This window comes from Ammospiza nelsoni, chromosome 9 (assembly GCF_027579445.1).
Source record: "Ammospiza nelsoni isolate bAmmNel1 chromosome 9, bAmmNel1.pri, whole genome shotgun sequence".
Classification (NCBI taxonomy): domain Eukaryota; kingdom Metazoa; phylum Chordata; class Aves; order Passeriformes; family Passerellidae; genus Ammospiza; species Ammospiza nelsoni.
Window position 1 is genome coordinate 7,968,011 of NC_080641.1, and position 16,623 is coordinate 7,984,633.

General features: G+C 41.9%; 1 protein-coding gene across 1 annotated transcript; it reads right to left on the minus strand.

Annotated features, from left to right (window-relative positions):
• Positions 1-4,341: 4,341 nt before the first annotated feature.
• NUF2 (NUF2 component of NDC80 kinetochore complex) lies at positions 4,342-15,884 on the minus strand. The gene is made up of 13 exons (XM_059478289.1): positions 15,708-15,884; positions 14,653-14,727; positions 13,848-13,924; positions 13,634-13,695; positions 12,717-12,814; positions 11,882-11,955; positions 10,574-10,670; positions 9,616-9,678; positions 8,817-8,954; positions 7,824-7,964; positions 6,880-7,055; positions 5,360-5,495; positions 4,342-5,159 (listed from the first exon to the last, which is right to left on the minus strand). The coding sequence occupies exons 1-13, from the start codon at positions 15,828-15,830 to the stop codon at positions 5,010-5,012; spliced, it is 1,410 nt and encodes a 469-aa protein (XP_059334272.1). The 5' UTR covers positions 15,831-15,884; the 3' UTR covers positions 4,342-5,009.
• Positions 15,885-16,623: the final 739 nt, after the last annotated feature.

Here is a 16,623-nt window from a genome sequence, read left to right on the forward strand (position 1 = left end):
TCTATATTAAAAAAAGGCCTGAATCAGAGCCCAGCAGTGCACAAATATTACTCATGTCATTGACACTAAGAAAAGGGGAGCTGTGAATAAAAAATGTTAAAAATGAACACAAGGAGCATTGTTTGCATATCAGAAAAATTAATCTACATAGAGAAGTGTAAGAGCCTGCAATTCAGAAAGCAAAGAATTAGGACAGCCCAGCTGAGAATAATTTTCTAGCCAGTTAATTTAATTGCATAAATCATTCCTTTGTTAGCAATAAAGAGATATAATTAAAATGAGATTGCTTCTCATTTCTATTCTCTGGAAACTAAAGGAATTGATTTTGGGGAAAGCATTCTTCCAAATACCAGATCGGCAAATTACATTTACCTTTTTAGAAAGGAGAAATTATTTTGCACTAATATCATGGAGGGTTTAATTAATTATAGATCTGCCATATGATCTTAAAGAAATAATTTACTCAATGCCCACAGAACAGAAGTTTGTAAGGGAGTGCATCCCTCTGATAGATGGTGTGCAGATTTTTACAAACAGGTCACAAGTTGAACAGGTGGCTGTCAGGAGAAATAACAGGGAATATAATAAATGTTTAAAGATAGGGGAAGGTTTGTGAAGAGATTATAAAGCACTGCTTCCTATTTATTGGCACATACCTGGATTACTGGTCTTTGAATCCCTCTGAATTGGTTTTCTTTTAAATATTGTAATGATGGTTGTTTTCTACTCACAAATCTTCAGGGCTCAATAAGCAGTAACAGGTTAATAACAGAACAACAGTCAGAGAGGGGAAAAAAAAACCAAACATAAAGCCCACCAATTAAACAGAATATTGCTTTTGCTGAATATTGCAGGGGTTGGCCACTGCCAGGCCCCTAACAGGGCTGCAACAAACACATCAGACAGGAGAAATTCTTTCCTGTGAGGGTGGTAAGGTTGCCCACAAGGCTGTGGCTGCCCCTGGATCCCTGGAAGTGTCCAAGGCCAGGCTGGACAGGGCTTGGAGCAGCCTGGGACAGTGGAAGGTGTCTCTGCTCATGGTAGAGGTGTTGGAACAAAATGAGCTTTTAGGTCCCTTCCAAGCCAAACCATTCCCTGATTCTATGACAATATACTCAGCATCCTTTGGGATCCCTGCCTTCTCTTACCACCCTTTCTTTGTAACTGCTCACCATGCAAGGGACCCAAAACTGAAAAAATTCTGCCTCTTCCATCCCATTTTACCCCTCCAAGGGCAGCCGCTCTTGCAAAGCCTGCTCAGAAGGCAGGGAGCAGAATCCATTTCCTCCCTGCTGTACCAGGATGGGGTCTCACATCCATTTTCTCCCTAAAACAGATGCTCCCTTTTTCGAGGAGAAAGTGGATTCTACATTTTTTGATTCTACATTTTTGAGACCAGGAGCCATCTCATGAACATTTGTGGTGCTGCCCACTCTCCCAGTTGTCCTGTTTGTCAGGCAAAAGCTGCCACCCTTCCACCTTCCTCCACAAGAAACTCCCCTGGCCACCAAGGATTCCCAATCCCCACAGCTGGGGCTTTTCAAAGGGCAGAACACCAGGCACAAATTAATCAGGTACAAATTGGAGTCAGGGACAAATTGGAGTCAGGATGCTTTGATAAACTCTCCAAACAGTCCCACAAAGTCTTCCACAGATCTCAGCAGGCTGCCCAGGATCAGCACACCTGGTAAATCCTCCCTACACACAAAAAGATGTCTCTGCCTCATAAATTCTTCCTTTTCTGAGTGCTTTGGAACAGAACAGGGGCAGCCTGGGCTCAGGAACATCGTTCCCCATGGGGACCACCGTGGTGGAGTGACAGCACAGCCATCAGCAGGGATGTGCTCTGGAGGAGACAGGTAAGGCAAGAAATGGGCTCTGCATGCAAGAGTTAAACAGCAGATAGATTAGATCTCATCAGCTGAGTTTTCCAGGAAAAGCATTGTGTTGCTATGGAAACCCCAACATAACCTGGGTTTTCCCTCCTTTTGTTTGTTCATTTTCTACAAACACTGGCCTCTCCCAGTCCTCCCCAGGTGGACTTGCAGCTTGCAAAAACAGTGATTTTTTTTTTTTTCCTTCTAATGCCCATTTCTCTTTGCAAGTACATTTTTCAGTGATTGCCTTTCTCAATATCACTGTCCCAGCCTGCAGACTCTCTCTTTGCAGTAAGGACTGGTTAATGTGCTGCCCATTCGAAACTCAGCTCCTGAACACCTTGCTGTCATTTCTTCATAGGGAAAAAGGGACAAAATCCTCATGGTAATAAAACTTTTCAGTGCAAAACCACATGGGAAGTTTATCTTGTCACACAGTTTCTCCATTTCCAGCATCTCAAGAAACAGCATTTCCTTTGGAAAAAGGAATTTTGCAGGCAACAAGAATTTGGATGTTCAGCTCCAAGTTTTCTCCTTGGTCTTATTCCCAGGTATCTCCAGCCTATTTGTATATAATATATATATAAAATAAATGTATATATATATAAAAGAAATGTATATAATGATACATTTATTTTACTGTATCATAATAAGGATTGCCTTTAATGAGCCTGATGGAAACATCAAGAGAATCTTTCTAAAACATGCAAGATGATACATACAAGAGACCTCAGCACACAAGTGCCTTTATCTGCCAGATTTCTTTACTCTGCATCTCACATCCTCATGATTTTCACACTCCTTCCTACTTCCCCTGCACAAATAACAGGGAACAGACTCCCAAGTGCAGGCTCCTTCCTCCAGAGCAGCTCCTACTTTGGCAGCATCAAGGGTGATATCCTTGGATGGAAATATATGTCAGTGAGTTTGAACTTGTAGCTTACCTGGTGCTGGCTGGTCCTAGGATTTATGGAAGCTGAAAAGCTGTTATCCTGAAGCTGAAGATTCAGCAGGTTTTCCTTTGGCTTCCTCAGCAGAGCTGTGGCAGGAATGGAACGTGAATCCAGGGCCACTCTCCGTGCCAACATCCCCACCAAGTGGCCAGCTCCCAGCTCATCCCTCTGTCCCAGCAGCTGAAAATGTGAAAATACAAACCTGGCTTGCCTGCTCTCACCCAAAACCTACAAAATCTGACTTTTGAGACAGCTCTGAAGATCCTTCCATAGTCTGGTGTAAAGGCAAGAGAGGAGTGATAAAAAGATTTCCTTCCATCCCTTAAAAGGTGTCCTGTTAACCCATTTCCCACCTTAGCCACTGTTATTTTTTCTGCTTGCAGAATTTAAAAGCTTGTGTACAGATAGATTATTGTTAATAACTCCACACATTTCAAACAAGTGTGGCCAGCCCAACTTCCTGCAAGCTTTATGTGTTATATGAAATACTAAAGTACATTAAAAAAAATTAACTACACTTTTAAACAGTAGCTAAAGCAGAAAGATTAGGAAAAGAAAAAAAAAAAAAAAACAAATAAGAAAATTTTGACAAACACTGCCCTCTTGAGGAAAAGGGAGCTGTATTGCCTCAGCAAAACCCTTCTCCCTTCTCTGCTCTCCAGGCCACACTAAACTTCCCCCACTGCCCTGCCATATGGCTCAAGGTGGGTAGAAGTTTTTGACAAGCAGCAGTAGGAATCAATTCACACCTAAAAATCAATTATCTCTAGATACATCATACCTTAGTTATGATTTACAAGTATTCTAGGTACAAATAAGCAACATTGAAAGCACAAGAACCTATTGGAAATAGAAAAACACTTGATTTCCAGGTTTTTGTTTCTTCATGAATTGCAGCATTTTATTTTACCCAAAATCTCTGAGAGCAGGAACCAGACTCCAGCTTTTTCTTTGTCCTGCAAATTCCTCATCAGTGGGATACACAAGTATCATCTCTCTACCCTAAGGATCTTGATCTGCTGATTGGAATAATCCCCTGCAGTATCTGTTGGAAGTTTTTGGGAATATCTCATTCCCCAAACAGTTTTTATAAGGAAGGAGATGCTACTGCAATATTTCAGAGTGCACTGGTGGCACTTGGGGACAGGGTTCAGTGGTGGAAGGGGCAGTGTTGGGTTAATGGCTGCATATCATCTTACAGGGCTTTTCCAACCTAAACAATTCTGTTACAATGGGAAAATAAAAAAAAAAAAAAAAAAGCTTAAAGCAAAACTTTAGAAGAGTCTGATGCCTCCATAAGAGTTTTAGAAGGAACAAGCACCTGCCCTTCCTAACTGACTTGCTAGCACCTCTAGAGATGAATTAAAATTTTAAAGATGGCTTGAATCATCCTCCTCATTTCATCACAAAAGGCTGCTCATAGCACACATTCCTACAAATGCACAAAGCAACATTTTTCAGCTGAAACCTTATGCCAAGTCAGTTAGGGGAATGGAAAGACACAAGAGAAAAAGGGTTAAATATCTTTATTTTATTTTTTTCCAAATAATGAAAACCACTCACAAATTACGTACAAAACATCAATCTATATTTAAGAGCATCCTAACACAGACTGATGAACACAGATGAGGTTTCAATACCCCACAAAGCAGACACAATTCAAGCATAGAGAGTGTACTGTTAACTAAAATGATATTAAAATTATACTTCTGAGTATTTACAGTTACAAATATTTATGACGAGAGTAACTTGGCATTTAGATGGATGCTACTGCTCTGTCAGGATTTCATCTTAATTGAATAATGGTGGTGGAGCATCACCAGGTACTGACTTTTCTTGAACATTCAAGGCACCAGGTGTTCCCAGACCAAAATCTGCAGAACAGTTTCTACAAATGCAGGGTTCTGTCCAAAATGTTGAGCAGTTTGGTGATAGCAACACCTGCAATATTACCACTAAAACCAAGTGCAGACTGAAACACCAGAAACTGAGTGTTTTCTTATCCACATCAGCAAGCTCATGACATCAGGATCAACCAGGAAAGCTAAACATGTTCTGACATAGTTTTGGAGAAAACTGGATTTGCCTGGAATTATTATCCCTCCCATGCAAAGCAGGAGCTCTTGAGTTCAGGTATGAACACAAACACAATGAAAGTAGAACACAAGTTCAGACAGGCTTAAGAATCATTTAGAGAAGATTGAATGCTGAACAGCCCTTCCCTTATTTCATCAATTTTTTCTGCTCTTGAGGCTGCAGAAGCCTTTACTGCCTTAAGGAGAGATTCATGACACTTGTCCACTACAGCCTTCAAAATTAGGTGTATTTCCTGGAAAGAGAAAATAAAAGGGAAAAAAAATCCATCAGCAAAGTTAAATCTTTATCAAGCACAATGTCAAGTAAGTAGTCTGGTGGACTCAAATGATTTCAAGGGTGTCTCATCCATGGCTTAAAAAGCAGCATTCACAGAAGACACTACAACAGGAATGTAAGAAGATTTTGGAGGGGTAAAAAAAAAAAAAACCTCACCTTGGCTTTTTTTGCTTTTTCTTCAGCATCTTCCTTCAGCTGCTCAATTTGGTCCTTTTTCTGTTTGATTTCCTTGCGAATGGCCATAACTTTGTCACACACAGCACCCCTCTTCTCCTGGACTTTGTTGAAATGTCTAAAGGTGACAGAAAAAAAAGTTAGTATTGAGCCTTTTGACTCATTCCAGATGAAACTGAAGCCCACCACAAGCAAACCTTGCATTTTATGAGCATAAAACCAGCAATGATAAATAGAATTGACTTTCTCAGAAATTAATGTGATTTTTAACCTAGAACAACTTAGGTACAAGAAGTGAAACTCCTACTTAGCAGGAGCCCATATGCACCTTCCCACCTCAAGGGAACAGTCAGGACATTTCTTTTATTCACCAGCAAAAACTCTTTTCTTCAACCAAGGTTACCTCCCTTCCCCTCTTGCTTATCAAAGCATTTAATTTTATCACTCAAGGGAAATACCTGACACATTAAAAACAGGCAGCAACTTTTGATGAAAAGGAGCATAAAATTATGTTGCTTTCATTGCTAAATTAAAAGCTGCTTCTCACAGAATCATTTAAGTTGGGAAAGACCTCTTAGATCAACCTATGAACACCCCCTTGTCACTTTGACCATGGCTTGGTCTTTCCTTGAACACCTGCAGAGGCAGTGACTCCACACCACCCTGTGCAGCCCATTCCAAGGTCTAATCACCTTTCTGTCCAGAAATTCCTCCCAATGCCCAACCTATTTTCCTCCCAAATAATTTATTTTAGCTGGCACAATACAATAAGTGCCACTCTGCACAGCAACCTCAAGCCTGACTAAATCTTACTTGATTTTCCCATCCATGTGCAAGCAGCTCCCTTCCATCACAGCCAATAATGTTCCATACTCCCTTTCCTCTCTATCTGTGTAGATGAAAATTGTTTAAAAATCAATTTTCTCCCTAAAAGCTCAGCACTAAGCTCACAGTGAAGCCAGGACCTTCCAGGGCTGCAGTTTGGTGCTGCCTTCAGCATATGGGAGGAAGGAAGAGGGGCTGAGAGGCTTTGATCAAATGACACTTTTCCTTTTGTTTTAGAAGCATCATGTCAGGATAATGCTCCTCTGAGATGCGAGCCCCATTTCCCCATGGGTCTTGAACATCTTTGCTAATGAGCAAAAGTGGCAAGGGAAATTATGAAAAATTCATGAAAGGCAAATGGGGCTTTGTTGAAGTCTGATAAGTTGGAAAATTATCCCAATGTGACATTCTCTTTAAGAAGATAAAAGAATCAAGAATAAGCATTATAAATTAAATTAGTGCTCCAATAAAAGAATTGCTGTCAAGTCACATTGCAATTATTGATTTGAGACCCCAAATCCCTGCCTGCAGCATATTCCTGGTCCTCATACAGAGCTGTCCCACACTGCTCGTCTTCCCCTCAGTGCTAAGCTGTGTGTTTGCAGCAGCCATGGACTTTGGCAGCACATAACAAAGACATAAAGCAGCAGCAGGCAGAAACATCAGCCCCTCCATACTCGAGCACGGCGCACTTGTGCAGCTCAATATCTTCATGCATCTTTTTGAGCTGGATCTCAGCTGTAGCCAGCTTCTCACGTTTTGCAGTCACCACTCTCTTCAGGGACATTTCATCTGTGTTGGCCTTTTTCAGCTCTACCTGAGAACTCTCAAGTTGGTCCTCCAGGTTTCTGATCTAGAGTACAGAAGTATAGAAATAACTGAAATAGAAATAAATTAAATGGGGGCGGGAAATTATCAAGACAGCATAGCCTGTAAATGTGCTAAGATTACAAGTAGCTTTTTGAAGATTTGATTGCCAGTTCCCTGGTCTTTCTCTGATTATAAATACATCCAACTGGACAAAACCCCCTCCCCCAGGATGGCTTTCAGAAGTGACTGTGACTTCTGCTCTAGCTTTTTGCCAAGCCTCATTTGAACACATGCTATACAAATACCCCAAAAGACTCCATAACATTTTTCAATTGCTCCTAACAACTCCATTATCCCAAAACCTAGTGGCAAACAGCAAAGGACTGTATTGTGACAAACATTTCATCAGAGAATGTCTGGCTTAGCAATATTAATAAATTTAAAGGCACTTAAGACATGACTCTTCCTGAAGTAACCATTTTTTATTCTTAGTTTTCACTCTCAAGGCAGAAGAAACTCGATTTCACTTTTCTTTTCCCATCATTTCCTACCAACAACCCCAAGACAGCTCCAACTATTTTAGGTCAGGTTTCTATGGCAACAAAGCCTTTGACTATTCAAAGTGGTCAATAGCTAGTGCATAGTACATTAGCTAGTGCCACCCAGCAAAGCAGCAGCAATGTTTTACTGACATTTTTAAGAAAGAATTTGGAAACTTCAAAATGTCATTCTTTACAGCGAAAAGGAAAGAGGGGAACATTGCTTAGACATCAAATTTTCCCTAACAGGATATAATTTGGATAATACAGACCTCTGATAATACACTGGCCAGTCTCTCCACATTTTCTCCCTGCATTTCCATCTTCTTTTGGTATAACTGCAACTCCACTTGGCATGATGGCAGAACATCTACTAAATCTCTATAACGTTCATATCCCTCAGTAGCTTCTTGCTTTAAAGAGAGAAAAAGACTATCAATAAACAGCTTTAGAGTTCTTTTACATAGAATTAAAGCATTTTGAACTTTGAACCCTCCCCTCATTGTTTAAAGACACTAGAAGTAATATTTAAGAGATGGTGAAATGAGCTCTTCATAAAAAAATAAAAGGCATTTATTTGGAAGCACAGAAATAAAGGTGACATACAAGTGTTTTATACTGAATTAATCAGTAATCAACTTTTAGGGGAAAAAAAAAAAAGGAAGAAAAAAGCTGTGCAGTGAAGAAATTCTACACTGGTAAAACAAGAGTTATGTAAAGCTTCATACCTAAAATTACAGCAATTGAATTTACACCTTTGGAACAAAAAAACCCTTCAGAGGCAAAGTGCCAACCACTGAAGTGTGAGCAATCTCAAACCACAAAAATGAGTGGAGATTATAATTTAAAAAAGAATAAATAAATCTAGGAGGGAACTCAGTGTTCAGCATATTAGTGAAGACAGCTATTGATTCCAGAAACAGTGAATAACAACAGAAGCATTATGAAACACATGTTCTAAATCCAAGGATATTTGGGAGCTGACAAAATATTGTCTCCTCTGGAGAGCAAACAGCCAAACAGATTCAAGAGTTCAACACCTGATTTTACAAGTGACTGCAATCTTGCTTTTCAAAAGGAAAAAACAGCCCATCAAAAATACACCAACCTTCAATTTTCTGAGGCTGTGATTTCATTTCAGACCAACACCTGTCCTGCTGGTGTTTCACCATCACTCAAGAAGCAGCTCTAGATGATGACAGTCCAGTAAAACATGCTTTTTCTAACAGAATACCTCCTTGTGTGGACAGAGGAGAAAACCTCACCTTCTCTTTCTTCAATTTCTTAATCTTCTCTTTCATCATCTCATTGTAACTTTTCCGTTCTTCTGGACTCTCTACAATTTTGGATTTCAGCTGCTCTTGTTCTTCTTTCAAAGCAGCCAGAGACACTTTGCACTCATTCTAGTTAATGACACAAACACTTTCACTATTAGTGATTAGGTGAACAAAGAGGAATTGTTTAGCAAGGTTTGCCATGATTTTATGACTAGACAGGTTATTTGTTGTGTAGTCATTCCTCATTAGGAAGTTCTAAAAATAAATTCCTCTAAACACCATTAACATCCCAAATCAAAGCAATCAACAGCCAATTTTGCTTCCCACATTTGCTTAAAGGGGTGCAGAAGAACAGCAGCTAACTGGTGTTTTCCACCAAAAGCCTGCTAGCTAATCCTAGAATGGTTTGAGTTGGAAAAGACCTCCAAGATCATCTCATTCCAACCCTCTTCCATGGGCAGAGACACCTCCCACCAGACCAAGCTGCTCCAAGCCCCATCCAGCCTGGAATACTGCCACAAGCTCTCTCCCTCAGAACTCCTGACCTAGAGATACTGAGGCAGTGACTGCAGCATTCCAGAGCCAGCTCTGTCACCCTGGGAGAACAGCAACAAGTTCAAAACCTCCTGTTGTGCCTCATTAGCCCACTCTGTGCATGCAAGGTAAACCCACAGCACCTCAGAGTTCCAGATTTCTAGTGACTTAATTCCAAGAATAATCTGATCCTAGAAAGAGAGATGATTTCTCAGTTGATCTGCAGCCAGCAGCCACACAGAGGTGTACTCACCAGTTTTTGGTTTCTCTCAGCAATATCTGCCTTCTTTTGAAAAGTCTCTTCTTGCAAAGCTGTCTGAAAAAATAAAAAAGCACCAAGCTTTCAACAAGCATCTCTAGAGCTGCTACTTGCCTTATCCTTTTTTATCATAGATCTGTCCATAGGAGAAATCCTATTTATGGGTCCTTTGGAATGTCCTAACCAGCAGAAAAAAATGCAATCTGTAAGATTTGGAAAGGAGAATATTGTCATCAAAACCATTGGAAGCACTGGGGAGGCAGCCAGCAGTGGGTAACTAGGAATAGGGATAAGAAATTGGCCATCCCTATTCTTATTGACCCTGGCAGATATTGTACCTCCACAACTTTCTTTGCCAGGGGCTCTCTTCTTCAGGGAAAAATATGATTTAACACAAAGTCCCAAATAATGGTCTAACACAAGGTTAATAATGCTAATAACAGAGACATGAGTTGACAAAACAAAAAAATCCTAACCATAGATTATTTTCTTTCTCCCAAAGGAGCTAAAAAAGTTATCCATGAGACCTGAGAGGAAAGTTTGCACCGCTGAAAAGTTACCCCTGCAGTTAACCCCATTCTTTTTGCCAGGCATTCCCTTGGGTTTCATTTCTTGCCATGGCCCACCTCCAGTTTCAATTCTTGGAATTGAAATAGAAAACAAAGAGGAACATCCCTGTGTTCCTGTTTGGAAGTGTGATGTGCATCTCCCTAGTTATTGCAGAAATGCATTTCAAAAAAAGAGTCAACTATACTTTTGTATTCCCCAAGTCTGATTTAAAGCACATTTCACATTCCTCACAGTGAAACAATGAGGGGCCCAACAGCATTTTGCTAAAATTACCATTGTTTTAAATCAAAAAAGTCTCTTTTATCCACTGAGTTAGATGGAAGAGAATAAAATAAAGAGAAGTGAGGGACCCACAGCAGGTTTTCAGAGAACAAGGTCCTACTTGTTTGCGACGATAGTCCTGCCTCAGCTGCTGCTCCAGCTCCCGAATGCTCTCTGTGAGCTGCTTGATCTCTGCCTCATGTTCAGCTGGGACTGTTCTGAGGGAAAAACAAAGATATTGGGCAGTTTCAGCATCATTATAGGCCAGTCAGAGTACAGCAGATAAAACAATCACTGCCTCCACAGAGTTTACAGCCAGCAACTTCAGTAATCAGTGCAAGACAGTCTCAAGTGAATATATCTTATTTTGCTTTGCTTGTAAGATTTTGCAGTTGAAGCATAATCTAAAGAGATATTTTGGCAAGAAGTGACAAAAACATAAAGGACTAAGTTTAAATATCATGTTAAGCAAAGCATGAGGAAGTACAACACTCCTACCAATTTTGGTGGTGACTTTCATTTATGAAATTTGCATATTATCTGTCATACAAATAATTTATATTAATGCAGACCTATCCCAGCTAGGGAACCCCCTGTGTAGCACACACCAAAAGCAGCTGTCAGAAAAAAAAAAAAAAAACACTTTGTTTTGAAAGCTCTCTTGGAAACCAGCCATTTCTTCATCCTATTATCCACAAGCAAAACCAAAACTTAATGGTGCAAAGACACAGGCAGTAGGGCTAAATGGCCCGAAAAACAGAGACTGTGGCAAACATGTCAAATAACTAAGGAAGACAACTTTACTCATGTATTAAGTTAAAGATGAGCTTCCTCCAGCTGTTGAAGGGATAAAGACACATCACTAAAAAGCTAAGTAAGAGCAAAAAGTTTCAACCTAGTTCTCCACACACAAATACAGGATTCCCTCAATGCAACCATACACTGTAAATGTTTTTGGGGTGTTTTGTTTTTTTTTTCTGCCAGCAGGGAATAAACCCCCTCAGCTCCCTCTCATCAGACTTGTACTCCAGACCGTTGCCAGCTTCATTGCCCTTTTGTGGACACACTCAATGTCCTTGTTGCAGTGAGGGGCCCAGAACTGGATGCAGCACTCAGGAAGCGCCACAGGGGGATGGACACTGCCCCGTGCTGCTGGCCACACCTGCTGATGTGGCCAGGTGCCATTGGCCTCCTTGGCCACACTGCTGGATCTTGTTCAGCTGCTATCAGCCAGCACCCCCAGGTCCTTTTCTGCTGAGCCACATTCCAGCCCCTCTTCCCCAAGCCTGTAGCATTGAACCAAGTTATTATGACCCAGGAATGGGGCTCTGCACTCAGACTTGTTGAGCCCCACACAACTGGCCCACTGATCCAGCCTGAGCAGGAAAGGCAAGCAGAGCATTTCACAGTGCTCACTCCACACACTCACTTCAGTTTCTCCAGCTTCAGTGTTGCCTCCTGATTCACAGCCTCCAGGTGTTGTTTTTTCTCCATAGCTAATTTCTGCAAGTTAAATATTTAATTTTAGAGAAGTGTGCTTTCTCTCTGGGCTTCTATTAGAGCCTTGCTCATCGTTATTTCACATGAAATGCGCCATCTCTCAACTACTGAGATGTTCAGAACAGAAGCCACCTACAACCCAACTTTTCTCAAAATGGTACAAGGAGTCAATCCTTCACTTACCAGGCTGAAGTATTCAATAATTTATTGCAAGGGGAAAGATATATATATATGTATATATATATATATACACATATATATGTGTATGTATATATATATATACACACACATATATGTATATATATACATATATATACATACATACATATATATATATATAATATATAATATATAATACATACAATATACATATCATGTTATATTCACTATATTTTATATTATACATAAATAATGTATAATAGATAAAATATCTACATTATATATAATATTTTATATTATGCATGATTGTTACGATATATAGTAATAATAATGTATATAATATAAAAATATATATTATATAATATATATCATTTATATACATATGTAGTATTTCTTTTTCTCCCCAATATATTGGAGGGGAAAAAAATCCCTTTCAGAAATACCCAAAGTAATAATCAGTACCTTCCTGAATTACTTGGCTACATTTAACATCCCAACATGCTACAAAAGCCTGAAGTTAAAGCACAATCTTCATGCTCTTGGTTCTAGGTTAATATCAGTTATACTTTTATAGGTGTTTGAAATAAATCAGCATCTAATCTTACATAGCTCTGTTGCAGCTCCAAGTAGGCCTCACGCCGGAATTCCCTGAAGTTCACAAAGTTGAGGATGCCACTCAAGAAGCGAACTGTCCTCTTGGTCTCTGAAACAGGAATTGCACTGAGCTGGTTTCCAAAAGCATTGCAATTGCTTCCAAAAAGTTGGGCCAAGTGTAATTCAAGGAGACAGAAATTACAAAACACAGTCCAAATTAGTTCTTCCCCCACTCAGCTTGCAAAGATTTCAGACTACACAAAACCAGCACCAAGCTGGTTACCAGCACTTAGCAATTCTGTGTAATTTAACAAATGAATAGTGGCACCTGGGAGAAAAGGCTGTTAACACACCAGCCTCCCATTCCAAGAAAAGCCAGAGAGAAAGAGTGTCAATCTTGAACTGCAGCTCTGAAGAGAGAACCTCTCTGTAGCTATCAGCCAAACTGAAGGCAGCAATTTGAACTGCAGGGACTTTCTGTCTTTATTCCAAGCAAACTTTCTGAAAGAGGATTACAAAAGCTTTGAATGTCTTAGACAAGACAGATCCAGAAGTGAAAGATTTCTTCAGAGCAGCATTTTCCAAGCTGTCTGTGTTGTGGCAGAATCACAATTGGGTATTGAAAGGAGTGGAGCACAGGCATAAGAAATCCCAAAGCATTCCAGGGTAATTTTCATCCCCATCTATTATTACACTGTCACAGCCCATCTCCAGACCAGCAGCTCAACAGATTCACAGCATTCAAAGCTGCCCTGAGTTACTGACTGCACCAGCCCACATAAGGAATAAGAGCTGTCCACTAGAAGCAGCTTGTTTAAGGGCCAGAAGAGCAGCCAGAAGGACATTTCTCCACACTAGACACCCATCTGGCTACGCCCAAGGAGAAAAAGCACCCAGGAAACACAAGGATTACAAGGCACTTGCTTACTTGGGCTTAAAACATCAGCAATTTGGAAGTCATTGATCCGGCACATGGGCAGCAAGCGTTCCCTGCAAAGAGAACAAAACACAACCTCATCTGCAGTGATTTTTGGTGACCATGGCTCTGTTCTTGTCCTGTAACCATTTGCTGCAAAATAGATCTTGTTCTCTCATCCCAGAGCATCTGCCCAGCAAGCACAAGGCAAGCATCTTCTACTTACATGTGGATATACAAGTTACAGACAGGCAGAAAGCCTTCATGGATCTGTGGGTACATTATGTCAACGTTGAGGGGCATCTAAAGAGTAAAAAGAGTCAGTGCATAAGTAGAGAATACTTAAAAATTATGCAGCATTTTCCACAGCATAAAATAATCCCAATAGATTAAGAACACTGAGGATGATCTTCCCACCTACAGGAAAAGGATATTAAAGGCTGAAAATGTCAACAAAGTAAATAGCACATTATTTTAAGGGTCAACTTTGGCTGGAAAAGACAAAAAAATACAATAATAACTAAAGCAGCAGCATTACAAACTCAGGAACTTAATCTAAACTCTGTTTTATTTACTTCCTCACAGCACAGCATGGCAGCTGCTGGCACTGCCTGGGAAGAACAGAGTTATCTTGTGCACATAATACTGCTCCCTTTCAGTTTATCCAGAAAAGCCATGAGACAAAACTATTTAGTCTCACATTCAAGGATCAGTTCTTGTCTACCAGAGACAGTAGGTAAATTAACTGTTGGTCAATTTAGGTATCAGCCTCTCCTCACTTTCCTCTCAGTTAATGGAGGAGTAGAGATGATAAAATATAAAAAACAATATTTACATTCTTTTCAGATCAGTCCAACCTCCTCTGTCAGGAGTCCAGTATGGATTTTCAAGGCAAGGTGTCCCTCCAAAAGCTTGTCCACTCCTTCCTGGACCTTACAAACATTTCTGGCATCCTTGGCATCCCAAAGAACAGGTAAATCAAATATTCTTTTCCTTTCACATCCCACCACCCCTGCCACAGGCAGCCCTACCATGTAGGCGTGCTCCAGTCGGATCCCACACACTTTCTGCAGGATTCTCAGGTAAATCAGGTGTAAAACTTCAAGCTGCAGGAAGAGAGGACGTGAATCAGGATTCCATGTTTGATTACTCAGGGCTGCCAGGCCAGGCCATGAAAGCATTCAGCTTTTAACACATGAAGGCTGAATTCACTGACCAACCAAGGCAACCAAGTTTCCCTTTCAACATTTTGCAGTTCAAGCATTATTTGCTGATAATTCAGTTTTAAGGGGCAGCAGTCAGCTCAGGCAATTACAGCCCTGACTGTGTGTTTCTGGCATTGGTTTCCACTACACTGCTGCTTGCTGAGCAGTATCCAAACCAAACAATGCCAAAAAACTTAAAAAAGGTCACAGAAATGATAATCCTGTAGCAACGAGTGCCCTTCGTTAATTACTAAAATTAAGATAAAAAAAAAAACACCTACAAGCCATACAATTACTCATTAATAGCACTAATCAGTGATCAATTTTGCTTCTTAAAAACCATCTAAACAAACAGGGCCAGACCCCTCTCACCGCAGGCTCATAAACAGGCAACAACATCACTCAAGAGGCATCAACTCTGCTTTAAAGCCACTTTTCTTCACTCACTAACACTAAACGCTCAGAGTGATGAAAGGGGGTGAAGCAGGGAGGGGTTTAAAAGCACTAAATGGATCCGAAAGATGTTTGAACTATTTTGAGCTCCTGGGGAAGACAGGCCATGCGCTGCTTAAACCTGAAGTTAAAGCACAACCTTCACGCTGCTAATTCTAGGTTAACATCACTTATACTTTTATAAGCATCTGGATTAAAACAGCACCTAATCTTACATAGCTCTGTTGTAGCTCCAAGTAGACCTCACGCCGGAATTCTTTAAGTTCACAAAGCTGACAGCACTGAGCTTCCCAGCGAGGCCCGAGGAGAGCCCCGAGCCCACCCCAGCCCGTTCCACCCAACCCCGCGGTCTCTCGGGGCGGCCCAGCGTGCCCGTCCCACACGGGAGCCGGCGGGGCCCGGAGCCGCCCCGCGCCCCCCTCACGCACCCTGGGGTTGCCGAACACGTCGCCCTTGACCAGGTTGCGGGCCTCGGCGCCCTCCAGGATGTGCGAGCGCAGGTAGCTGATGATGTCGTCGGGGCTGTAGCGAGGGAAGGTCATGGTCTCCATGGCGGCGGTGGCGGCGGCAGGGACGTGGCAGGGACACGGCAGTAGCGGTGGCGAAGACACGGCAGGGACACAACGGCGGCACCGCTGCGCGCCCGCTGCTTGAATCCTTCACGCCCCGCCCCCGCACACCTCGCTGACCTATCAAAGATCGTATCGTCATCGGGAGGCGGGGCTCAGCGCGTTCCCGCCCTCTTCTAACCTATCAGCGGCCGCGGTGTCGTGGTGGGCGTGGCTTGGCAGGCCCCGCCCCGGCGCGGCCGTCGGCCGTGAGGGGAAGGGCGAGGTGAGGCGGCGCTGTCCCTGAGGCGCTGTCAAGCGGGGCTGGCACGGCCTCTGCAAGAGTCATAAAATCCCTGGAAGGAGCGTTAAAGTTCACCTCGTTTTCCGTCTGATATGAGCAGGGGCACCTTCCACTATCCCAGGTTGCTCCAAGCCCTGTCCAGCCTGGCCTTTGACACTTCCAGGGGATGGGGCAGCCACAGCGTCTCTGGTCACCCTGTGTCTCATCACTTTCCCAGGGGAGAATTTCTCCCTAACATCCACTCCAAACCTGCCCTCTTTCAGTCTAAAGCCATTCCCCTTGTTCTTTCATTACCTGCCCGTGTAATAAGTCACTCTTCCTCCTTTCCAAAAACCCTTTGGATGAGGTCTCACCATAATCCTCTCCAGGCTGCACAGCCCCAGCTCAGCCTGTCCCCATACCAGAGTTACTCTAGCCCTCTGAGCATCTTCATGGCCTGTCTGGACCTTCTCCAACATCTCCACATCTTGTGCTGAGATCCCCAGACCTGGA